The sequence below is a fragment of the Styela clava genome, chromosome 7, assembly GCF_964204865.1.
Source record: "Styela clava chromosome 7, kaStyClav1.hap1.2, whole genome shotgun sequence".
Taxonomy (NCBI): Eukaryota; Metazoa; Chordata; class Ascidiacea; order Stolidobranchia; family Styelidae; genus Styela; species Styela clava.
This window is the reverse complement of record NC_135256.1, coordinates 3,750,570-3,778,291: the sequence shown is the minus strand read 5'-3', so window position 1 is coordinate 3,778,291 and position 27,722 is coordinate 3,750,570. Positions and strand designations below refer to the sequence as shown.

Here is a 27,722-nt window from a genome sequence, read left to right as displayed (position 1 = left end):
TTTTTTCCCCTCGGTAAATGAATTATTTTTTTCCGAGGAATCCAATGGTGATGTTTCCGAAATCTGGATATGGAGGCCCAGACTGTCTTGTAAAGGAGGGTTTGGCACTCATTGTTATAATTGACGTCTTTCAATGTGGGGGCTATTCTTGGAATCAGAGAATTGTGCTGTACTGTTCAGCTGTTAGAAATAATCATGTTCTAATTATTATTATCAGATTATTTTATAGTATAACAAAACCTTCGCTTTTTCTTCAATGGAATATATCACCAATTTATTTAACCCCGGAGGAAAAGAATTTTACGCAGACTGGCTTTATGGAGGAGTGAATTTCAGTATTGGTGGGAACGGAGGGGCTGAATGCGCAAAGTACCTTTCAGTATGGACGAGAAGTACAGAGACTATATTCATTATTTTACTTTCGATATTTGAGGTTGTTTGGGCGTTCCAAAAATTGACATTTGAAGGTCATACCCAAGGTGATGATGATGACAATTCTGAGGAATCATCAAGAAGTGCGTTTCATCTGTCATCTGATCGTGCTCCTGTTGCCTTGGACTGCGTTGTACATTCGGTGAAAAAAGTGGAAAGCTCTAAAGACAAGTATGGAAAAATCATATGTTACTTTTAGGTTTTTGTACTGGCCAGCTCTGAAGGGCCAAATAGCGTTTGGAACTCTATATATCCAATTCTAACTTTCATAGGTTTGGTTACAACGGTGGGCAAACCGCGGCTCTTCTCGCTGGCAATAGTTTATGTATATATTATCCAAATTAAACTAAGAGAAACTATCGTTTTTTTTAATTCATCAAGTGGTTGAAGAATATTTAGTTTGCAATATTGTTATTATACGTTTGTGTAAAGTTCTTTTCAGTTCCCGACAATCCAATATTATTAATTTCAAAAATAATGCGACTCTCACATATTTCTGACTTGCTGCATGCGGCTCTTATACTAAAAAATTTTGCCCACCCCTGGTGACTGATGTAAAGCCGGATAAAAGCTATATCATGCACTAATTCATATGTAAATCATATTCTTTCGATATTCTAGTCCCAATATGAAAATTTTTCACTGAAACTTTATTACAGTTAGGTCATGCATGGCCCATCAAAAAAAAAATTGGATATTTTGAAAATTGGTACAAATGCTGTTAGTGTGCTGATCCTAACTACGCGAGTATCACTGGTTAATTATCATAAATTTAAATCCCACGTCCGCCACCTCATCCAAGACTGTATTCAAATTGAGTAGGCAATGCCGAAGCATTAAAATTTCTGTCTTTTAAAAAATAGTAGATCAGGTCAGGAGCTGCTTTACAGAGCCCTGTTGAGATCAGACACATGGAAAGGGCCTCGTGGAGTAAAAGCCGTAACTTCTCAAATAACGCCAAACACGTGGTTTGAAAATGAATACTGATAGTGCTTAAATAAAGCCAAACAAAAATGTGATTTAAAAACACAACCCATACTTTATTTTTAAATAAAAGCCGGCCTTGCCTGAACCCAATACCCTAAACGGCATGGGACATACTGGACCTACTTAGCTTACAATTGAGTAAGTTTGATTTAAACTAAACGTGTGTTTTAGGAATTTTTTTCTGCGTCATGCAGACTTTTTTTATTACATTAAAAGATCACATTACATTTTTTTGTTTGGCGGTATTTGAGCAGTTATGGCATTCACTTCACTAGCCCCCATGGAAATGCTGTATACAAAAAAAAATTAAAATTTGAGTCTCAATTTGATAGAAACAAAGTTTCAGAGGCACACTTTAATCTTTAAAAGATAATATTAAAAGACTGGACATCTGCAAAATGCAAGTCTATTAACAAATTAAGAATAAATTATCTGAAGATCAGTAAAATTCTTTTTCACTTACAAATGTCAATGCGAATTTAAATATCTACGGTAATTTTAGCCAGACTTATCTGTAGCTGCATGTCAACTCAAAAGGCCATGGTTGCGATTTCGTTTCATGCGGTGGCCTAGTTGTTAAAGCGTTATCTTTATCTTAACATGGTGTCATTGCGAGTGGCACATCTCTGGTTGAAATCCCATGCCCATCACCTCCCTCAAAGTGTGATAAATTGAGTGCGCAATGCGAAACGGAAATGATTTCGTTTTTTTCAAACTATAGTGGTCTCTCACAGTCTCCACTTGCGGAGAGCCTTGTTTGGAGCAAAAGATGATTGATTTGATGACATAAAAATCTGTTACATTCCTCATTCTCAGTGGCTGGCAAAGTTTTTTTTAAGTGAGGCCCAAATAAAAAAATGGAAAAGGATTTTAGGCTGTGATTGGTTGTCATACACATGGTCGCGTGTTTACTCTATGACAGGATTTTTTAGACACTTTTTACTGTTCCTAATTAAATTAAAACATAACAATAATGGTTATCATTTCCATTACCTGTAATTCTTTTCTGCAACCAATTGCTGTGATAGGTGTGTATGGCGTGTTGTGATTTGTAAGGTCGACTTATGTACCTGAAGTGGTTATTTATTACAGATTTTTGAAGAGCCATCAGACGACATATTATGAACCTCTTATATTTATTATTCCAGAATTTTCAAACTCTGTCTATTAATTGTAATAATGAATCATCATATTTTGACTCTACCAGGAACCGATTATATTACAACATTGAACAAATATTTAACCAGACTGGGGACTTTTTAGTAACAATATTTGTATTTACTATCTGAACTGTGGTGATCCCGTTCTTAGTATTGCATGCTTCAATGCACAAGTATTAGGGGCGTGTCTTGTAGCAAGTGGGCCAAATATCTTTTCAGATAGATTTAAAAAGATTTATTTTTGAATATGAAATAACGATATATAAATTATAAGGCCCGCGTGCCTGTCGAGTTTTGAGGCTCCGGCCCAGTAATTAAGTCGATTATCAGTAACTGGCCCACTCAGAAAAGTAATTGCCCACCCCTGTTCTAGATTCTCGAAGGGTGGTTACAGATAGATAGTTGTCTATGGAATGGTTTTATTATTGGGACCAAAGATTTTCTGCAGGCAATCGTTAAAATGTGGCTCATGTATATGTCATAATTAACAGTTTACATATGTCACATAAAAGATATGTACCAAAGTGGCTAACAAAGGGTTTTTAACTGAAATGACATTGAATTTAAGTTAAGATAGATATTAGATTTAGATATTTATACAGGGAAGAGGAGAGCTGATAAGACGGCTTAACTATATGGCAAACCACGGTCTTTCATCCGGTTATCAGTCCATGTCGGGTATGGGATTAGTTAGCTAGTTATTCGTTTCGGAAGCATGGACTTGATGGTGGAGAAGAGTTTTCAGAAATTGAAAAGACTAAGATTTCGTACTTTTTAAAACCATCCTAAAATTACAAATTTTGTTCTCAGGGATCCTTGGCCATGGATGAAACGTGCACTTCTTGTTCTGCTCTGCACAGTGTTCGGGATCGAAATTGGATATAAATTTGCGACTAAATCAATCATATATCTTCTAAACCCATGTCATATGCTCACTTTCACTCAGGTTGGTGATGATTTTATATCCAATCAGAATAGTTTAGATCAGGGGTGTGAGACCCGAGGCCTGTGGGCCAAATGTGGCCCACAAGAAAAAGTTGTGCTGCCCGCGGAGAAGTGCCAATTTGGAATAGTGTGTGGCCAGTGGAACGAGTTTTTGATTTAGTTTAACTTGGTACGTGCAAGTAGCTCCAATCCCTTTGCGTTGCAAAGCCTATAGTTGAGTATAATTGCACGTTAAAATGCCCTAATACCTAGCTTGTGCGAAGTGAACAACGCATGTCATATGATCAATAACCAAAATTTTTGTCTTTGCAACTACTGGAAAGCCTATGTTAAAGGTGACCGTACATTTGAACCCACGTACATTTGAACCCATGCGTATATCCACGGGTTCAATCTATATGCGGGTGCTAAAACCCATGGGTTAGGGTTAGTATGGGTTTAACTATCCGTGAAACAAAAAAAATTCCATAGGTGCAATAGCATACAGGTGCAATTGTCATGGGTTCAAATGTACGTGGGTTCAAATGTAATGGAACCTATGTTAAATAAAGGTGCAGCAAGCGGTTTCACCCAGATACTTGTGTCTGACCCTCCTGTATTTATTAACGGTTGTACATCCCTGGTTTAGATAAACAGTGTTTTTTTGACTGTCTATTATTTACAGTGTCATAATATGAGAGGTATATTTAACATCTAAGTCGCGTCCATGAGATACAAAAGACTTTGTATGACAATTTTCGGCGCTCCAGAAGCATGTGCACCAAAATGGGGCACAACCTGATACCCAAACCTGGTACACATACTATGTTCAGGTTGTGTACCATCTTGCTGCGCATCCTTCGTGAGAACCAATTTTTGTGCTTACAAGTTGCAACTACTGCAAAGCCAACAGTATGTTAGATAAAGGTGCGTCCTGCAGTTTCACGTTACTTGTATCTGGTCCTTCTGTTCTTATAAAGGTTGCACACTCCCGGTTTAGATAAACATCGTTTTTCTGACTGTCTATTATTTTAAGTGTCATAATATGAGCGCAGTATATATTAGGCCTAAATCTAACCATGATATGTCATATTATTATTAATAATGTTTTGAATAATAACGTCTCCAGGAAGTGGGCTTATCATGTTTTATTAATCAATATTAGTGTTGTAATCATTAGATAATATGTGCACTGATGCGGTTATTCTGTCTGTTATTTATCATCAAATAAGATATGCAATGATGCAATAACTAAATTTAATATTCTGGCAAAATTATTATAAGGTCGTAAACATTTATTGATTAATATTTGCACTCGTGGGTACCTATCTCGCGATATGAAAAAAATAATAATAATTTATTCAATTTCTGAAAATTTCGGAAAACAATCAAATTATTGTTTTTTATCTTCCATCTTCAGATATCAGTGGTTAAGAATTATGTTAGATGTTAATAAATGCTCGTAATGTTTTAAATTATTAGCATCAGCAAATTCGAAATGGAGCCATATATACCGGAAATTTATACAATATTGGACATTGAACTATAATCATTTTATTGATATGATCTGCAGATAATCCTCTTATCATTTGATTAAAATTGTGTTGTTAACATCTGGTTTTGAAAAGAAATCTGCCTTCTAAATATGATTGCTTTAAAAGTATCATTTGGTTAAAATTGTGTTGTTAACATCTGGTTTTGAAAAGAAATCTGCCTTCTAAATATGATTGCTTTAAAAGTATAGGGTATCCGTGGAGACTTTAAATGTTTTAAAATTACAAAGGGAATTTATCGATACCATACATTGTTTTGACCCTCGCATACGTATTAAATAAGGTAAAAAAAATTGAACAATTACTGATTGAAAAACAACAAACCTGGTTAGGATATATTGAGAACTGACTTCATAACAAAATTGAAATTGTAAAGGGACTTTTTGGACACCCTGTATATTGCGGTAATACCGCACGGCGGTGTGGCTCATCATGCTAAGCGTTGGGAATATGCTCGCCGCCGCACCTTTGATTACTCTGTGTGGTTTCGTAGGTTCGAATCCCATGCGGGGATGATTATGTGCGAGAGGATTGCTGGACTCCTTGCCGCCGTAGGGTGGTTCACGTAACCGCTGGTCGGTTACGGCTTCCTCCACCATCAAGTCCATGCTCCCGAAAACAAATAACTAACTAACTAATTCCATACCAGACATGGAATGGTAACCGGACGAGAGGCCGAGGTTTGCCATATGGTTAAGCCGTCGCATCTCGGTTTCCCTCTCCCCCGGGATAATTATGTAAATCTTATCCTAACTGCATTAACAGAGCTCAGATTTCAGGAGCAAAAGATGGAGATAAGTGTCATGTAATAATATCAGATCGTCAAATGATGAATATTCTGAATTTTTCCTTTAATCAAGTATTACCAATTTTGAAAGCTGTATCAAGCAAATGAAAACAAAAATATATTGGACATTGATCCATATATTGATCTATAGATAAGCCTCTTATCATTAAATTCAGATTATGTTGTTTTTAATCTGTTGGAATCTCACTTATTTCTCATGTGCGGCTGTTCCCAGGATAGAAAGAACTTTTTGAATTAAAAAAAAATTCCGTTGGCTGTTAAGACTTGGCAATTAGAAATTTTTACAACCTCTGTTTTTCGAAAGTTCCTGGCAATGCCTCTTTTCAAGATTATCTTGCGATACCCAGTTTAGGACCCAGCAAAACATATTCAATATTTCATATTAGAAAAACATTTTTTGAGTCTTTTCTGAACAGTAATCCATTCCTTTTTGTCCCTGCTTTGAGCATTATTATTAAAATTCCATGTTCACAATTTCAGACTATAATTTAGCTCACTATTTCCGTCAGATAATTATTTTCCATTAGATAATAAATATTTTATGAAGTCTTGTACTATGCTGTGTGTGACTTTATTCCTTAATCCTATTATTAGCTTGACTGTAAATTGTCAACATGTACACAAAGAAGAGAATTTATAAACTTAAGAATAAGGGTTTGCCAAAATTATATAATCCTACAGGATGACGAAAATCTCTCAATTACCTATACAAAAATAAAGAAAATTTATTTGACACTTGGAACTTCTGTTTGTGTATGATTTTACCCAAAAGTTTCTGTAATTTAGGACGCTTCGAACTAAAGTCATGTTTTTACCAGAATAATATACTCCAAATGAAAATTTTAAGGCGACCCAGTTTTTTGTCACAACCAATAGATTGGAAACACTGAAATATTAGGTACTCCCGTAGTATGTGTACCAGGTTAGGGTTAGGCCATAATTCAGGGGCTGTCTGTGTTAGCCAAGTGAATATACCCCCTGCCCATAGGTTTCAGTCCCTTTACACAACTTGATGTAAAGTAGGCGAACAAAATTAGTTACCGGTACCTTCATATTGGTACACATACTTCTGGAGTGACAAATATCAGTTACATACCGACTACCGAGATATCGGGAGCACATAGTTCCATTATTTAGTCTACCACGTAGTGTTATTTATTGACAAAATTATGTGCTGGTAGCCCCAAGAAATTCAGTGGCATGTTTTTTTGAATTGTTTGTTTGGACTCGATGGATCGCATTGTTCTAAGTGTTGTTATCGCACCACGGATTAGCGTATGTGGGTGTGCAGTGGAAGATGGTTGTGTGCATAATGTTACAACATGCTAAACATCAAACACAGTGGTTCCCAAAAGGTGGGGTGCGCCCCACAAGGAGGGTAGGCTATTTTTTGAGGGAGCGTGAAGCTACCGGTAATTAGAAATGAAAGTTTTTGTTAGATTTGATCTTACCCGCCTTATTTTGGATATTTACATTTCTATTTTGTGGATATTTACGTTCCATTCGCGTATTTTCATATGTTTTTTGAATAAAACATACTTTCGCCTCACTATCTGTTATGTGTAGCTTATTGTTAGCTGGTTATTTTTGAGACGGCGCGTGACCGCACGTGACTTGATAAATTCTAAAAAGGATGCGCGGCTTATTAAAGCGTTTTGACCTAACATACACTACTACATATTCAGCAACTTTCCATTAATCAACCATTAAATCATCCATCCAAGTATCAGGGCTACTACCGGTACGGATAGATTCAAATATTTATTTTCATCGTTCATTTAACAATTCAACACATGGAAAAATATTGAAAATACCAAAATATAAATAAAAAAACAGGTGCTCCCGAAGTATGCGAACCAAGATGGCGGACATCGGAACGTAACATGGGCTACAGGCAGTGTTCCCTCTAAGGTGTGCGCGTGTGCGCGCGCACACAGATTTCAGAGGCTGCGCACACGCATAGATTTACTGCGCACAGACATATTTCGATGTAATGTAAAAATGTGCTCGGTTGGCAGGTTGAGAAAGTTTGTTGTTGGCCCACCCATTACCCGGTTAGAACGCCAAAATTTCTTCTTTGGTTTTTGCACAAATATTAGTCATTTTCAAAAAAGTGCGCACACACCAAAATTTCTGCTCACACATACTACAAAAAATTAGAGGGAACATTGGCTACAGGTTAGGGTTAGGCGATAATTTCTTTCCAATTTTCCTTATTTTAGTCCTATTATCAGTTCGAAGACTAGCCAAGAGCCTCCCGTAGTATTTATAGCTAAAATTATGGCCTAACCCTAACCTAGTACACATATTACATTCCGATGTCCGCCATCTTGGTTCGCATACTTCGGGAGCCCCTGTTTTTTTATTTATATTTTAAAAGAGATGGGTTCCATCTTTGCAACTCCCCCTCCGGGGTACAACCCTTGTATCAGTGTCTGGTTCTGCAAAGCCTTGTTCTGAGTGAAGTTATGAAAATTAAATCTATTTTTATAATTTTCATTCAGACTCTTTCAATTTCTTTTTCAGATTTACCTATTGGCTTCAGACCATCAGAAGAAATGCAAGACATTGAACACTGTATTTAGGTGAGTGGGAATTTTTTGAAAGATTCGATAAATTCTGCCAGCTTTTATCCTATTGTAGTTGTGATGTCCTGGTTGTTAGAGTGTTCAATTCAATCATGTTAGATGGTAAAGATTTTGCATTTAGTCACCTTCTAATATCGAGTAATTATCTATCTCCAATAATCAATGTTAGTTGGCTAATTCGCAAAATTCATGGTTCTCACCATCAATCTCGGTGTCGCTGACGGATAATCAGTTTTGGTTTCCTGCGGCTTCATTGTAAAACTGTAAACATCATTTTCTCGTGATTTGTTTACTGTTTGAAAAAAATAATCTGGACTTGACTTTTGTAACGTCATAAACATGGATGATAAATCGAAGGTATATGTTTTGCAAGGCAAAGAGATTGGAATTACTCGCATGTACCAGATTAAACTAAATTAAAAATTTGTGTCACGGGCCGCAAACCATTCAAAATTTGCATATTCCAAAGGCTGCAGCCTGCAAGATGTTTCCTTGTGGGCCGCATTCGGCCCACATGGAACACACCCTTGGTTTATACAATGGTGACTGTATATCTAGCGACTGATTTTGATTTAAAGTAGGCTTTGGGTCTGAGGGCCCAGTTTTGGAAAATTTGATTTAGCACACTATTCAAATTCGAGATTCCATATTTTATGTATGAAGTTTAAATATAATCAAATAGAAGATATTAATCATATTGAAAGTGTGTTTCACTGCTGTTACGAGTAAGACCTTCAGGTGTTCTGTGTCATATTGTAGTTTCACTTGTTATTGGCTTATTTTTTTCAAGCCAGATCGTAAAAGACATACCGATAATCATAAAGTAGGCCTATGTGTCGAAAAATTTATGATTTTTATTAAATGTTTTTCCGAATTCTGATTTTTAAATTTACAACTTTAGCTATAATCTTACTTTCAAATAGATAACCCAATACAAAAAAATCATTGAAAGTTTTGAAAGTTGAGCATTGATCCTGATCGAATTATGTTCGACTACCGAGGCGTCAATGTATTCAGAATTTGGAATTAAGTTTTTAAATATCAAACTATAAAGATACTGGCATCTTAGCTCTTTAGTGTTAGGCGTGAATACTTCAAGTCTCACTCAAGAGTCATCTGTGATTCTAGCACCATTGTTATGCCGCGTGGTTTTGATATCCTGCTTTTGTGGCATCAGATATTTATGACTGGGCATGTTTTCTATATAAGCTTTCTCAAAACAAAATCTTGAGGCCTTCCTGGAATACATTTCGTTGACAACCGTTTTCTGGTATCGGATATATTGCTGAGCGATTTTTATGAAGCGAGTTAAGCTGAAGAACAAGTCTTCACATGAGCAATATACTTGATAGGCAGTATCTAGTATAGCTGCCCTGAAATCAAATTTCTAATCCAATGGCATCCCAAATATGTCCTCAACGTGGGGAACCATTCAAAAGGTAGTTGGAAGTTGGAACGGTAATTAAATCTATACCATCTTAATAAGCTTTCTACATAATGGTGATTGGGGAACATGTATTCATCCCTACTCCTGCTGTCTGTATATCAGCCCAATATGCCTTCTACAATAGAGGTTTCAAAATGTAAATATTTGCCCCAAAATGCAAAAGTTGTTCTACTATAAATAGAAAAAAAGGTACTCTGAAAGTATGTGAACCAAGATGGCGGACACCGGTACGTAGTATGTGTACCAGGTTAGGGTTACGCCATAAGTTCAGGTACAAATACTACAGGAGTCACTTGGCTAGTCCCCGAACTCGTAATAGAACTAAATTAAGAAAAGTTGGAATAAAATTATGGCCTAACCCTAACCTGGTACACATACTATGTACCGGTGTCCGCTATCTTGGTTCACATACTTCGGGAGTACCGAAAAAAAGGTCACTCTAATGAAGATTGGAACCAAACATCCATTTATATTCTTAACCTGCTGTCTATACAGCAGCCCAATGTGTTCTCTGTGTGGAAAGGCCATTCAAACGGTGATTGGGATCATATATCCATTTCTATTCCAAATATATTAAATTATTTGAATTTACTGAAACCTGTTGGCCAAACAACTCATTAATGTATCTACTTTAATAAAATTTGTTCCATTTTACACTTCAAAAGTAATTTTAGTCGTTGAGTTCTTTGTTTAGCATAAAAGCTTCTAATTTGAAGCTTAGTTTTCGCTTTTTTGTCTTTGTTGTGCGGAATATGACACAATTTAATTGAATTGAGATCAAATTGACTGTGCAGAATCTGTCACGCCTGCAGGGTTTTTTGTTCCTTCATTTGGAACATTGGTTTGGAATCTTGATATAACAAATGGTACAGGTTTATGTTTTAGTTTTAATGTTGTATTTACTTGTATCGTAATATTTTGAAGGGACTGTGCTGATTTGATGATATCACAGTCATTGCATTCAATTTTTTTTATGGGTGTATATTGTATTTCATTTCAATTGTCATATTTTTCACATATTTGTCAAACTTTAATTTGAATTGCCCATATTTTGGACTTTACTCTTCGCCAGGCCATCACAAACATGAATATATTAGTAGTTTTTTTTAGTGTTTGCCTGTGACTTTCCTGAGAGATAATTATCCTTCATTGCTCCTGAGTGTGCTTTGACTGTGTTCTATTAAAAAATGGGGGCTCCCGAAGTATGCGAACCAAGATGGCGGACATCGGAATGTAATAGATGTACTAGGTTAGGGTTAGGCCACAATTTCAGGTATAAATACTACGGGAGACTCTTGGCTAGTCTTCGAACTGATAATAGGACTAAAATAGGGAAAATTGGAAAAAAATTATCGCCTAACCCTAACCTGTTACCCATGTTACGTTCCGATGTTCGCCATCTTGGTTCGCATACTTCGGGAGCACCAAAAAATGTAAGCTGTCAATCTCTTAGTCATATCATAGTGAAGAGAAATTATCAGTGTAATTATTTTCAAGTCGGGCTTGTCGAAGAAGTCTGAGCCAAGTCAGATAAACTTTAAACCCTGATGGATTGCTAATAGATTTTAGCATATCAGTGGTATCTGTGACTTTGCTCCGATATGAAATTTTTCTTTTTTGGGCCACCGTGCACTTGGTCTGAATTATCTCTAAAAATGTGAGATATTCATTTCTTAACATTATTATAGTAGAGAGAAAATACCGTTATAAAGTCCAATTGCCCTCAAGGCTTTTTGTTACTATTTTTATCTGTTTAGTAGTCTTGCCTTCCCTTGCCTCTTCCCTTCATACATTTTTATTTATTTATGAATTACCCACTTGTGCACAATCGTTTCAGCGGTGCCCGTAGACTTGCTCGGAGATGTATCTCCATTGCTTCTGAGTGTGCTTTGACTGTGTTTTTTTTTTCTATTAGTCATATTACAGTGAAGAGGAATTATCAGTGTGATTATTTTCAAGTCGTGCTTGTCAAAGAAGTCTGACCCCAGTCAGACAAAACTATACTTCTGATGGATTACCTATAGCGTTTGGCATATTAGTGGTCCTCTGTGACTTTTTCTCAGAGATGAAAATTCCTTCTTCTGAGCTGGTGCTTGCTTTGTTTTGAAATAGCTTATCAAAATAATGATAAATGAACGAGAATATCGGTCAGAGACCGAAAACTTGTGATCGAAAGTTAGGGGATCCCCCAAAACAGCGCTCTTACTCCATAGTGACACCTTGTGTCCCATCACTAATTAAATAATAACTTGCTAATTATACGACATAATTCGCCCAAAATCAATAGGCTTTTGGTCCGAGATAAGATGAATGCACATGCAAAATCTGGAGCAGATTCAATCTCGCTTTCGTGAGATATCGCGGACATACAGACAGACAAATACCTATCAACATACTTACCGATTAAAATCGATAAGTAATGATTGATCGATTGATTGAAAAAATGTTAGCTATTCATTCATAATGTTAATTTTTATAGTAAAGAGAAACTGCCAGTATAAAGTCCAGTCGCCCTTAAGGCTCTTTGTTACTATTTTTATTCGCTGAGTGGTCTTGTGCTTCCATTCATACATTTCAGTTTCCGTGTATTTAGGACTAGTCGATTCATACTTATTGTCCTAATGAGTCATTTCACAGAGTCTTTAGTGAAGTATTTCCTGTGCTGAGTTTCGATTCTTTACAATGTCCAAAGACACTAAAACATGCAAAAACTAGTAACAAGCACACTAAAATGTGCATAAAAATGTCAAAAATATGAAAAAACATGCAAAATCTGGCTGAAACCACCAAAAATCATGCTAAAATGTGCAAAAACCATCTGAAACCGTCAAAAAACAAGCTGAAACATGGTATCTTTCATTGAGTCATTAGTGAAACATTTCCTGCATTGAGTTTCGCTTCCGCGTAGTGTTCAAAGAATTTTTTAACTCTTGAAAGTGAGGAATGTCCAAAATGAATTGTTTGAAAATTGGTGATATTCTATAGCCTGCACTAAGTATAGGATTTCAGGAAGAAGATAGAATAAATTCATTTGAATATGTTTAATACGGAAACGTGCAAAAACTGTCTAAAACCATTCAAAAAACATGCTAAATGTGCAAAAACCAATAAAAAGCGGGACAAAAGCATGAAAAAAAGGGCAAAAACCACCATATAACATGCAAAAAAAAAAAACATGCTAAACCACCAAAACCATGCTGTAACGAAAACCCCAAATAAAGATGTGCTGCTAAATCATTTATTTTACAGAGTCTTTATTGGAATATTTTCTGCATTGAGTTTCACTTTTTTATATTGTCCAAGGTATTTTCGACTCATAAAAGTGAGGAAAGTCCAAAATTAATTGAATGTATTGAAGTTGAAATTTGTGATATTCTATAGGGTTACGCTAAATATAGAATTTCAGGAAAAATTGAGAATATTTCCATTTGAATTTATTTAATGCGGACACATGCAAAAACTTTCAAAACCATTCAAAAAACACTTTAAAGTCTGCAAAAACCACCAAGAATACGCTGTAACGTGCAAAGATCGTTAAAAAATCTAAAAAAACACAAGCTGGCTAAGTCATTCCACAGAGTCTTTATTGGAATATTTTCTGCCTCGGGTTTCGCTTTCTTATAATGTCTAAGGTTTTTTTGAGATATGAAAGAGTGAATGTCCAAGTTGTATTGAATGTTTGAAATTTGTGATATTCTATAGGCCTTCACTAAATATAGGATTTCAGAACTGTCTTAAACCTTCCAAAAGACACGTTAGAATGTGCAAAAACCACCAAAACCATGCAAAAAACACCAAAAAATGTACAAAAAACACCAAATACAGGTTGTACTGTGCAAAAAATTGTCAAAACCCCAAATAAAAACAAGCTGTTTAAGTCGTTTCACAGAGTCTTTATTGGAATATTTCCTAGTACTTTGAAATTTCGCTTTCCTATAATGTGTAAGGTTTTTTTGAGATCTGAAAGAGTGAATGTTGAAATTAAATTGAATGTTTGAAATTTGTGATATTCTATAGGCCTACACTAAATATAGGATTTCACGAAGAATTTTGAATATTTTTATTTGAATGTATTTCATGCGAGAATGTGCAAAAACTGTCTTAAACCATTCAAAAAACATGCTAAACCGGGGCAAAAGCATGAAGAAAACCACCAGAAAACGTGCACAAATCACCAAAAAACAGGTTAAAACCACCAAAACCACGCTGTAACATGCCAAAAATTGTCAAAATCCCCAAGTAAAGACGTGATGCTAAATCATTTCACAGAGTTGGAATATTTTCTGCTTTGTGGCTTTCGCTTCCTTACAATGTCAAATGTCATTTTGAGCCCTTGAACGCGTGAATGTCCAAAATGAATTGAATATATTGAATGTTTTAAATTTGTGATATTCAATAGGCTAATATATATATGTCAAGATCATGTCAAATGTCTTTCGAATTCTTGAGAGCATACATGTCGAATATGAATTGAATATATTGAACTTTGAAATTGGTGATATTCAATACAGTTGTTCAGTAGTTTTCAACCGGGTTCAGTGTAACCGTAAGCATCCGCCGGTACAATCCAGGGGTTCCGCCGGTACAATCCAGGCGTTCCGCAAGTCAAATCCGACCACCAATCTTATTATTTGTATAATCTTTAATTATACTCAAATACGATGATATAATATAGTCATAATAAGTTTATTTCACTGGTGTTACCTCCAGATATTTTGTGTCAAATTGTAGTTTCATTTTTTATTTGCATATTTTTTTATTGTATATATGTTTATTTGTCACTAAAAGTAGCTGTATCCCATAGGCCTAAGACAGGGGTCGGCAACCTTTTGTCGCTCGCGGGCCAAAATAAGGGTTGCAAGTCACTGGCGGGCCGCACAATTTTTAAAAACCGAATGGATGTTCCTTTTCATAATAAAAATCAAGCAGTGATACATCTCTCAAATATATTATAAATTTATTTCCTCATTGCATTGCATCTCAAAAAATTCCATTTGAATATTTTCGGCGCCATTGAACCCTTTGCACTTAGCATCAACTTTTCTGCGTTTTGTTGCCATTTGTCAAATTATAATTAAATTATTGGCTAATTAAACGAGTGATTGTGAATTTTATTCTTGTTAGATTATAATATAATTTAGTCTAAACGCGTCTCGTAATAATTCTGGTACGTAAAAAATATAATTGTCAAATCAGCTGTTTTGTTACTATAATTCAGTGAAGCGTCACAGGCCGGATTGTATTACTCCACAGGCCGGGCGCGGGCCGTAGGTTGCTGACCCCTGGCCCAAGACATAGTTGTGTGGCATGTATCCTCCACAACATATCACAAAGATGATCAAATATTCATATACCTTCAAGTAATTTCACAGGGTTCATCATGCTTCTGGAATGTTTCACTAGGGCTGCCCCACTGTGTTCAACAAACAATGCATAAAACTTGTATTTATATTTTGGAAATACAGAAGTTGCAGATAAGCAGTGGTTTGACTGTCTTTCAATTCAAATTAAGGCCATTTTGGTTATATTGTGAGATGCTTAATGCAACACAGCATATTTTATTTAATGATATTTATTGCATTTTAATATTATTACGAGAATATTAAATTTAGTTTATGCATCATCACACATTGTAATTATTGACAGATTAAGGAATTGTTAATGCATCAGCGCACATTTTATTTAATGATAAATAATGACAGAATAACCGCATCACAGCACATATTATCTGCTGATTACGGCACTATATTGATTGATAAAACATGCAACAATACCCTATACAAATGGCCACTAATATCTATTTAAATGTATCCACTATACGAAATGTCCAAAAATTTTGCCCGGTTTTGGTAATTACAATTAAAAGTTTATTTGAGTAAGGAACATTTCTTTGTCTTCGTTTGGTAATAGTTCTTATTGTGCTTGTAGTACTCATTTATCATAGAATGAAATTTATTTAAACTTGCGGTTGTTATTACTATAAAATAGGGCGAAATTTTTTGAACACCCTGTATCTGGAAAGACATTGCATTGGGCGGGGGATTTAAGTCAGAGCTCTGCAACCTGTGGTACCAAAATAGTTAAGTCGAACGCTTTATCTACAAGGCCATCAAGTGCACGAGGGATGTCCAAAATGAATCGAATATTTAAATGCATTAGAACAGGGGTGGCCAACCAGTCAGCATGTATGTTTCTTTGACGTAAAAGAAGAATGTACAATGAATAATAATATGTTGAATCGAAACATGATAAAATGTAATTAATCGTAGTTTATTTTTTCTGAAAATAAACAAGGCGAAAAGAGCCGCATGAAACCGGAGGAGTCGCATGTGGCTTGCGAACCGCCGGTTGGCCATCCCTGCGTTAGAAATTGGTAATATAAGATTTTGGTAAAAGTTTAAAATTGAATTAAAATTGCTTTTATTAATTGAAAATTTTGTCATTTTAACTATTTGACATGGTGGTCAGACATAATGTAGACTTCATTTAATTACAGACACTGTATAAAAAATTTAAAAAAAAAAAAATACAAATACACTATTTCCCGAACAGTTGAGCCAAATATGATATGAGCTTTCTAGTGTTAATGACAACTATTAACACTGATAAGGAAATACCGGTATCTCATTGGTGAAAATGTGTGAAGTGATTGACTTCTAGTTGACCCTGTGAACTCTCAAACATCACTAAACCATCTGTTTTCAAATCCTCCTTGCGTTATTCGGCGCTCCAGAAGTATGTGTATTAATATGGAGGTAACTAGTTTTGTTCGCCTACTTTACATCATGTTGTGTAAAAGGACTGAAACCTATGGGCAGGGGGTATATTCACTTGACTAAAACAGACAGTCCCGAACTCGTAATAGGAGTAAAATAGGAAAAACCGGAATAAAATTATGGCCTAACCCTAACCTGGTACACACACTACGGGAGTATCTGTCATTTTTGTGTGATCAAACTGATAACGTCTCCTGTAAAACATCCAACGCAAAACATGTTGATGTTTTCCTTCAACGCAAAACATGTCATTTAATGTCTAAGCAAATACTTCGTGTGCGTGTTTGTTATTTTATTTCAATTTTGATGGGAATAAAAAAATTTAGGCATTTCACCGTAACTGGAATGAAATATAGCGATATTGCGTAATTTTCGGCGTTATCGAACTGATAACGTCTTCTGTAATGGTAATGGTTTAATGCAAAACATGTCTAAGCAAACACTTTGTGTGTGTGTTGTTTTATTTCAATCCGGGTTGAATATTTTACTATGAATGGGATGAAATATAGTGATATTGCGTAGTTTTTGTGTTATCCAACTGATAACGTTTCTTGTAATGTTAATGTTTTCATTCAACGAAAAACATGTCTTTTAATGTCTAAGCAAATACTTTGTGTATGTCTTTGTTGTTTTCTTTCAATTTCGGTTGAATATTTTAGCATGGATGGAATGAAATATAGAATTATCGCACCATTTTTGTGTTGTCAAGCTGATCACGTCTCCTGTTTTACCATCACTCCGATAGCACAAAAATGACGCGATAATGCAAAATGCTACAAAATTGCGTTTAAAAATAATGTTGATAAGGTGTGGTTGGGTGGGGGTAGTCATGGCCTCCCTGGCTACGCTATGGTAATGAGTCTCACACTGTTATTGGCCGTGACCTATATGTATTTTCCGCTTGCTTAATATGTTTTACTTCTAATGGTGATTTTACACCTAAATTAGCAGCTTATACAAACAAATAGCAGATGGTGAATGAATTAGTCATTCATTTGTTTACATTTGATAGCTGTGATTTTAAGATGTTAAATCAACCAACCAGTAATAATGATTTGAAAATACAAATATAGAGACATGCTACTTGTGTTGTGTGGCTGTCCTATTATGATAGACCACTAGCTTCTTGGGAGGAGGCCATTCGAATGGCAATTGGGCCATATATTCATCCCTATCCCTACCTACCTGCTGTCTATGTGGGCTGCCCAATAGCCTTCTATTAAGTACTCTATTCCAGCTATTGAGACCATTTTCCATCTTTATCCCTAAGTCTTTTATTTATTTGTATTTTATTGTATTATAAATGAGAACTACAAGCAATATGACAATAAGAACTATTAATAATAAACAAAGACAAAGAAATTTTTTATTGTTATTACAATAAAATTGTTCGAATTTTTCGGACACCCTGTATATACAGTTATGGGTGCTCCCGAAGTATGCGAACCAAGATGGCGGACATCGGAACGTAACATGGGTAATAGGTTAGGGTTAGGCGATAATTTTTTTCCAATTTTCCTCATTTTAATCATATTATCAGTTCGAAGACTAGCCAAGAGCCTCCCGTAATATTTATACCTAAAATTATGGCCTAACCCTAACCTAGTACACATATTACATTTCGATGTCCGCCATCTTGGTTCGCATACTTCGGGAGCCCCCAGTTATGATATCGTTAATGAAATCGATTTTTGGCCTGATTGTAAAGTAAGTACCTTTGTGTAGAGCTGTAACTGGCATAGCTTTCTGAATAATTCACACCTTGAGTAAGGTCTGAACCAGGGGTGGGCAATTACAACTCACATGCCGGATTCCCCAAAGCGTTTTATTCGGCCCATTTGTGTCTGGTGAAATCACAACTATAGTTTTTATGGATATAAATTTCCGTTGATAATATGGATGAAAATAACGTCATAATGACCCTGATTGTTACATTGTGCTTCTTCTTATTATAACATTAGCCCAACTGTTATAAATAAACTTTTTTATTTAGTTTTTCGTATAGAGTTTTGTGCCTCCGGCCAGTAATCAAGTCTATTATCTGTAGCTGGCCCACCCAGGCAAGTAAATGCCCACCCCTGGTACCTAATACAGCAATTGTAGCAATAAAATAAACTCTTCTCTAATCGAAAAAAATGTTCCCTTTTTCAGAGTCCATCTCTACCTCCTAAATGGGGCTTTACTAGCAATGATATTCTACGTGGTGAACACTAGATTTCTTCCGTTTGAGCAAGCAATATACTGGATACAACATGTCCTCTTGTATCTTATTCCTGTATATTTAATCTCACTTGGAGGCTCGTACACTCCAGATACCTTTTCTGACCTCCGGTGGTCAATATTTAGCATCGGCTGCGGATTTATATACCATTTTACACTACTTCAAGGTCTTGCCATGGTAAGTGACTGATTTTTGTTCTTTATGTTCCTCTGAAATGTTCTTTTTGTTCTTTATGTTCCTCTGAAATGTTCTTTTTGTTCTTTATGTTCCTCTGAAATCCTCCTTTTGTTCTTTATGGCTCTCTGAAATCGACTGACGAAAATTTTTAAGACCCTCAAGGTATGAAAACCTACGTCGCTGGCTGTTACGGTCTCTTGGCAATTGGACTGGATTGCAATTGGATTTCAGAACCCCCTCAAAGAACCTAATAGTACTTTTATAAATTAAGTAAAATAAATATTACATACAAACAGGGATGGCCATTTCCGAATACTAAACTATTCCGAATACATTCTAAAATAATGTTTTCGAATCTGGAATTCCGAATACATTCTAAAATCGAAAATAACACATTTTTGTTTTAGTTGATTAAAACCCAGTAAATTAGGAAATAAGCTTCAATAGAAATATCAGAATGAAGCCACAAACCAACAGTATATGTACACAAAGTAATTGATAGTTTATAGCTATCAATAAAAAATAATAGCAACTTGTGACACAGTCAGTTTATTAACATTATTCACTTTGTACAAATGACCATATGAAATAATAGCCAAGGAGTTGTCTGACGCTTTCTATCATTGGTACCATGATATTACGATAATAGTCAAGTCTATTGACAAAAATACTACTTGTATTCAGATAATTGTGTATATTTTCTGAGAGTAATAAAATTTATTGGCAATACAGGCAACAACAATCGAAAATTCATTACGCCTTTAAAAATTCTAATATTTAGGCCTGAGGTATTAGGCCTGAGGTATACTACCTACCAGTATATTGTTATTATGTGTAACATAATGTTGTGTTTGGAATTAGAAATAAATTAGTAGAGAATAGCTGACCACCACTGCCAGCGCGCAGCCAGGATTTTCGAAATCGGAAATTCCGATTGCCGCCTGTAACACCCACCGCCGTCTTTTCAGCGTATAATGATCATTCTGTTACGTAAAATATTCCATCCATGACAACTACAAGATTCTAAAATATCTTTATATATTAATTTAATATGTCCAACGTAACTCACGGTTACTTCTTCTTACGCCAAAAAAAAAACATTACTATTTGGTCCACGGCGATCTGTGACCTAAAATTACGAGATAAACTGCCTGATGTATTTAATTTTAATACGTATTTTTGCAATCTTGCCAACTCGTTATCGCCGTTAGAAAAATCTCAAATAATTATATAAAATCCTGTTAAGTGTAGAGTATAATTCATTTCATACAATGAATATACATATAAAGTTTAGCAGTAAATTAAAAATACATATTCATCGCCGCGATTATGCCACCTCGACTTTTATCAACAAATAATATAACAACGAATATATATTTTTCTGTTGTGCAAAGTGATGAATTCGTGACCGACACGGGCATATTTAAAATGTCTTGCTTTATTAATTTAATTGTCTTCAATTTAACCTGCGGTTGCGTCAACAAAATAAAATCCTCACCACTCTTATATACCATTGCAATCCGCGGTCATAAAAATAAAAACGTGAGGTAAACTGTCCGATTAAATATTGTTTTTATCCGTATTTTGCGAATTCGTCAAATATTTAGATGTACTTGTTAACAGTGACTCCGCTCGATCGAAATACTGCCACTCTGATTATTTTTAGATAAAACTGTTCGAGAAATCCATAAATATGCTGTAATATCTCAGAGTAAAATTTATTTCATCACAATAAAATTGATTGAATATACTTTAGATTAATTATATTATATACATCCTCACAACCCGGGAAAAAGTCGCGTTTCAAACCTTGTATCGTGTTAACATGAAAATATTCGACGGCAATTTAAAGTAGTGGATAATCAGGCAAATCCCGCCCTCAATTAGTGACGATATGTTTCTAAACGCCAACCAAACATGTGTGCCAGAGGCACACGAAATTTTGCGATTTTCACTGCCTAGAAGAGAGTTTTTTAAATTTTCGCGGGCCTCAATAAAACTTATATTGTTTACGGTTTTATTTTCAGTATTCCAAATTGCCGCTTTTCAATCAAAAAGTTGCGTTGTCTTTAGAAACTCGCCGCCGATGAACGTATTTACCAGATTCACAATTCCGTGCGCGTACAAAAATAAAATAAATGTTATCGTTATCGTGGAACAAATTTGTGGAAAATTTTCGTTTTAGAGTAAATAACACAATCGTAAAGGCGTTTACGGGCCTAAATAACACCTTACGCTGATGAGTGATGAAAACAATCACGCGCAAGATCCTATCGAGAATGTTTTCATTCAACGGAAACGTCTTGAAAGCGGCGTCGAAAATGTGTGACGTCACACAAATATCCGATATTCTTATGAACGTGAATTCCGATATTCGAATGACGAGATATTCGAATACATTCGAATACTTTATTCGAATTGGCCATCCCTGCATACAAAGCAATCATTTACACATAATATTTATTTCACCAGAAAAAATTACTTTAATGTCGCATTAGTGAGAAAGCTGCCCTTGTTTGCCATCAGCTAGTTTTCAATATACATGCTACCAATCTGTTACACCACGGTACTTCAGAGATCACAATTACACATATACGATTATTATTAGGCAATGTTTAATATTAAACACAAAATAAACAATAAAATTCACTAGACAACTGAAATCCATAACTTGATGATACAAGACCGGAAATGATTTCCAGGCGACCCCACTTCAGGAAACACTGGTTTAATAGATAGTAGGTAATATAGATAGTATAGTATAGTAAAATTATTAGGCAACGTTCAATATTACATATAAAATAAACAATAAAATTCACTGGACAAATGAAATTAATAACTCAAATGATGTTGTTGAAAAGACAAGCGACCGGAAATAATTTCGAAGCGACCCAACTTCGTGTCGCGATTCAAACATTGGAAAACACTGCTTTATTAGATCTAAATTTGGAAACCCTAATTTGAGAACTGACTAACTCAGTATGATGACATGATGACTTTTAATAGTCTTTTCGTGACCCCTCGTTTATTGCAGATCAAATATTGTTCCCTTTTTTTATTTAATGAATTTATTTAATTTTTACTATTTGTTTAAATGTAAAATGTTAACAAGGTTTCCATCTGATAAATGAGCCCAAATTAAAATTCACTCTGATCACTGCGCACCCGCCTATGTTTTTCAAGAATTCTGTTTGATATTTAATATCTGATTTGAATATTCAAAAGCCATTTATTATTTTAAGAAACCCATCCTAATTAGGTCCCTGATTAAAATTATTTTTCTATCATCAATAACTCAAATGATGTTGAGGAAAAGACAAGCGACCGGAAATAGTTTTTAGCCGACTGAACTTCGTGTCGCAACCCAAACATTGGCAAACACTACCTTAATAGATCTAAATTTGGGATCTTAATTTCGAAACATGGATATTTTGACCTCACCCCATGTATTACAAGGTTCCAACTGATAACAAGAACCAAAAAGTTTTTGATCTCTGCGTATCTGTCTATGTTTTTCAAGATTCCTGTTTGGTTAAGATTATCTCAAATTAAAGTTCACTTTAATCTCTGCGCACACGCCCCATGTTTTTCAAGATTCCTATTTGATTAACATTAGATCAAATTATAGTTCACTTGATCTCTGCGTGCCCGCTCTATGTTTTTCAAGAATTTTGTTGATTGTGATTAGTTGATTTAATGTTCACTTTGATCTCCGCTCGATTGCCTCTTGTTTTTTAAGATTCCTGTTCGATCAACATTAGATCAAATTAAAGTTCACTTTGATCTCTGCGCACCCGACCTATGTTTTTCGAAGTTCCTATTTGGCTATGATTGATTAATTTAATGTTCGCTTTGATCTCTGCATTCAGTTTCTTTGTTTATTTTTAATAATAGATACATTTAATTTAGTTGAATCTTAAAAAAAAAAATTTTTGTTGCAGATTACCCAGACCAACCTTAACAACATGTTATGTCCGGCCGTGTCCGATCCATTCGAAGGCCAACACTACAGAAAATGGGCGACAGCACACCAACACGCCATGATAATTCTACACGGAAAAGTTTACGTTTTTCTGGCACGCGCGTTATCAAGGATTTTAGCGGCCGTACAATCATTTTGCGTTGCTGTGACGTTAAAAATGTGGAGGTGGACAATTCATTTATGTCTTGTGAGCGCAAGGGCTTATGTCAGAGTATGCACACGAAAACCAGGCGACGCAAAAACAGATGGCTTGCAAGAAAATGTATGCGCGGTACAAAAAAGCAAGGTGGCTTGAGATGCTATTCAAGACTTTTTAAAGCCTGGTGATCATTGTGCATTTATTTAAACCTTTATTTTTAAAACTTTCGGTATGAAATATTGAAATATTCGATTTCCCGTATTCAAACTATTTACAGCACTCTGTGGTTGCTATATTCCAGTGGTTCTAAAGCTTTTTAAGCCGCGCCCCCTTTTTAGAATTTGAAGGCCAACACTACAGAAAATTCTATTTGGATTGAACCTAAACAATGAAATAAATGGAAAGTTCTGAAATGTAAATATCCAAAATAAGGCGGGCAAGATGAAATGTAACAAATTTTTTTATTTTTAATTAGCGCCCCCTCAAAAATTGTTTACGTCCCTTTTGTGTCCCTTTTCCAACGTTCAAGAACCACTGCAATAGACCATTCAAGGGAAAAGAAAATTTCCAGTATTGTCATTTCGTCAAAATCTGTTAGAATTGTCTTTGCAAGTGAGCATATCATAACTTAAATTTGAAATTCTACCGCTGATGACCCAACACCCATGAAGATGACTTTTTCAATCAATTCCTGTTTTAAATCATTATTCAGTCTACCTCGGGGGTTGTCAAACTTCATGTCTAGAAAGTTCGCTGTAGGAAATCTCACCGCATAGGAAAATCGCAAGAACATTTCGCTTTAAAACAAGTATTTGTGATAAAAACAGTAAGGTTTATAGGGTTAAGGTTTGCTCTTGAATAACGAATCGTTTTTAAATAACGCGATTTTTCCCATACGACGAAATTTCCTGCGGCGAATTATCCTAGAACTGGTCAGACAAAATGTTACGGCGATTTTTTTCATACGACGAAATTTCCTGTGGCAACGTTAAGGCCATTTTTCTCATACGATGAAATTTCCTGTGGCAAGATTTCTTACGACGAAATTTCCTGCGGCGAATTATCCTAGAACCGTCAAATTTTCATGTGTGGCCTTTTTTCACGATTGAACCCCCTCGAATACGTAATTCTATGTACCCTGTTTCCTCATAACAAAAATCTAACGATCAAAAGGATGATTGCATTCATTACAGTCAAATGAATTGAGCTAATCACAGCCAGTTTACTTTAAATTAATCTAGTCATTGTGAATGGCACCTGGCGAGGGCCCTTTCTCTTGGTTGTGGCCCACTAGGAGAACCGCCCTGGAGGGTGTTGAGCTTGGAACCCCCCTTTTCGTGATTGAAAAAAAAAGGGTGTGTTTCTGTACCATACATAGCAATTTTTTGGGGGCTCCCGAAGTATGCGAACCAAGATGGCGGACATCGAAATGTAATATGTGTACTAGGTTAGGGTTAGGCCATAATTTTAGGTATAAATACTACGGGAGGCTCTTGGCTAGTCTTCGAACTGATAATAGGACTAAAATAAGGAAAATTGGAAAGAAATTATCGCCTAACCCTAACCTGTTACCCATGTTACGTTCCGATGTCCGCCATCTTGGTTCGTATACTTCGGGAGCACCATTTTTTGTAGCTTGAATGATTTCAGACATTGAGAATCTTGAAAACTCACTTTTTTTGCCTTCTGGCTGTTATGTTCTAACTTGGCAATTAAAAATGTCAGAACACCCCCTTCCTGGTTATGCTCGTGGTTGGGACCATGGCACTGACAGCTTCAAACAATCTTAGACATTATTTTTCTCTGCACTAAAATTTATACAAATATATTTCTGTAACGTTTCGTCTGCCCAAGGTCAGACTTCTTCAGACGTGCATAGTTGAGCAAAGTTGGAATTGATGGTTTACCAGAGACGTAACGTGCTTACAGAGAAAGTAATATAATCATACATCCAATAATGAATTGCAATTGTGAGTTAGGCTTGTCCATATGAAAAGTGAAATCAGTGAGAAAAGCTAAATCTGTTAACCAATCTGGATCTTGTACATATTTCAACTATATGTCTGTATATATACGTGTATGTCTGAAGAAGTCTGACCTCGGTCAGACGAAACGTTACAGAAATATATTTGTGTTAGTGTGCAGCAAGACTCTTAAATCACTTAGGATAGGTATCTCGACTCTCACTACAGAATCCTTGCATTATCAGCATACGGATCCACCGGCCCAAAAGCATAGAAGAAGGATAAGTAGTTAATTAGTCTCGCAGAAACCGAATGATCAACTAAAATTAATGCTGCAACTTTTTTTTTCTGCTATTTCTTGCTGCTTGCCAATTGTGGGACAGCTATACATACAATTTGATGCAATATTATTTTTTATGAATCATAATCACTTTAAACCAGGACTACCCAAACTTTTAAGCTTGCGATATCTCCCAATATTTTAGAATTTCCAGTGACCCCTCATTATATGCAAGCGCGCCACTTTTCTGATCATGTGTATTCCCTCAAAATCGTGAGATTTACATATGTTTTGAACTAGTTCCGAATCAAAAGTCTGAAAAAGTACAAGCGTGGTTCTTGTGACCACTATTTTGGGAAGCCCTGCTCTATAGAAGTACCTGTACAAGCATGGACCGTGCAACTAATGATGGGCAACTGACTTCATAACAAATTTTTAGCAATGAATTTTAACAGGACTTCATTACCACCTTAGATATCTTTTTGAAGCGTAGGAAAAAGAATTGAATAAAATAAAACAAATTTGGTTTAAATACATTGACAGCTGACTTCATAATAAAATTTTAATTATAACAGGACTTTATAAACATCTTGTATATCTTGTTGAATTGACTCCATGAACACCCTGTATGTCAGGGGTGTGCAGCCAGCGGCCCACAAGGAAAACTTGTACGGCCCGCAGAGAGCGATACTATTAAATAGTGTGCGACCGCGAAATGAGTTTTTAATTTAATCTAGTATGCACATTACCAAAATTTTGTGTCTGCAACTACTAGAAAGCCCATGTTAAATAATGGTGCTGCCCATGGTTTCACCCAGTTATTTCTATCTGGCCTTCATGTATCAAAGGTCTGTATTTTTTTGAATATCATGTCAATTTTGAATCCAATATACATAAAAAAGCGCATAATTTAGCGCTCTCGTCTTGCTGTAATGTGCTCGTTGCCTACTCAGTGCATTAGTCCTAAATAATCATTATCTTACTTTGAAATGACTAACTTATTCGGATTATGTTATCTCTTATCAAACTGCTATATTATGTTTATTTATTTATCTTATCTGACCTGTTATCTCTACCTTTATCTAACTGCTTATCTCTTACCAGTGTAATATATATGGGTGAATGATCTTTTTTTGTATTGTTGTGATTTGATTTGTTTTTGACAACTACAATTAGTGATGATTTTAGAGAGATAAGACATTGAGGGGGTATTTTTTTCTGTTTTGATGACCTTTGACCCCGATTCAATTGATTGATTGAACTTAATTTGATCCCAAATAGTTCAAAAGATTTTGGGGGGGATAAGTATGTGCGGGAGGATTGCTATACTCCTTGTCGCCGCAGTGTGGTTCATCTAACCCAGGGTCGTCCAACCGTTTTGGTGGTGCATTTAACCGGTCGTCGGTTAGGGCTTCCTCCGCCAGTAAGTCCATGCATATGAAAACAAATAACTAGCTAACTAATCCCATACCCGGCATTGAATGGTAACCAGACGAGAGGTCGTGATTCGTCATATGATTAATCCTTCTTATCGGTTTTCTTCTCCCCCTGGATAAATATGTGAATTCTATCCTAAGATAAGACTGATTGATAAATTATTATTGATTCCAATTCGATAGATTGAAACCTGTAATATATATATATGATTTATTGCAAATGAATTGTTTGCTTATTATAAATCTTTTGAATACCCTCAATGGGGGAATCCAGTCTCCAACTTGCTTGATGAAATAATCGACTGTTCGATACAACCTAGTGTCGACATGATTGCTAGCCAATGACCGTTCACAATCTGAATTTTTTTGAATCAGGGGCCAAAAATTTTGCCCACCTACACTGGCGGGCCATATAAGCGTGACGTAAAAGTTACGTTTTAGTTACAGTGTTGCAAAAGCGAAATTGGAAAACAATAAGCCCTGTGCCAAACTAAATTTAACCGCAATCTCAACTAATTCCTTGAGCTATTTTCACCTAAAACATTAAAATTTGATTATACCTTGACTGTGGCAGCATCAGGCGAGCCAGATTGAATTGCCCAACGAGCAGAATTTCGCCCGCAGGGCGTAGATTGCCCATGTAAGTACTAGAACCTTGTGTGCCGCTGTTTTATAACCAGTTTTGCTTCCTGGCTATTTCCTTACCCAGTCAAATTATGTTCATGACTTTTACGCATATTTTTTGCATTTATATCATTTATTATTTTGCTGGTTGAAAAAAAATAATCTTGCCTAGGACTAGATCAGAAATAAAAATGGCGCTTCAGAAGTGTGTGTACTAATATGGA

General features: G+C 35.6%; 1 protein-coding gene across 1 annotated transcript; it reads left to right on the top strand.

The window, feature by feature from the left end:
- Positions 1-221: 221 nt before the first annotated feature.
- Positions 222-27,722, top strand: LOC120328007 (transmembrane protein 164-like). The gene is made up of 5 exons (XM_039394379.2): positions 222-603; positions 3,390-3,525; positions 8,391-8,449; positions 18,827-19,073; positions 23,015-27,722. The coding sequence occupies exons 1-5, from the start codon at positions 257-259 to the stop codon at positions 23,348-23,350; spliced, it is 1,125 nt and encodes a 374-aa protein (XP_039250313.2). The 5' UTR covers positions 222-256; the 3' UTR covers positions 23,351-27,722.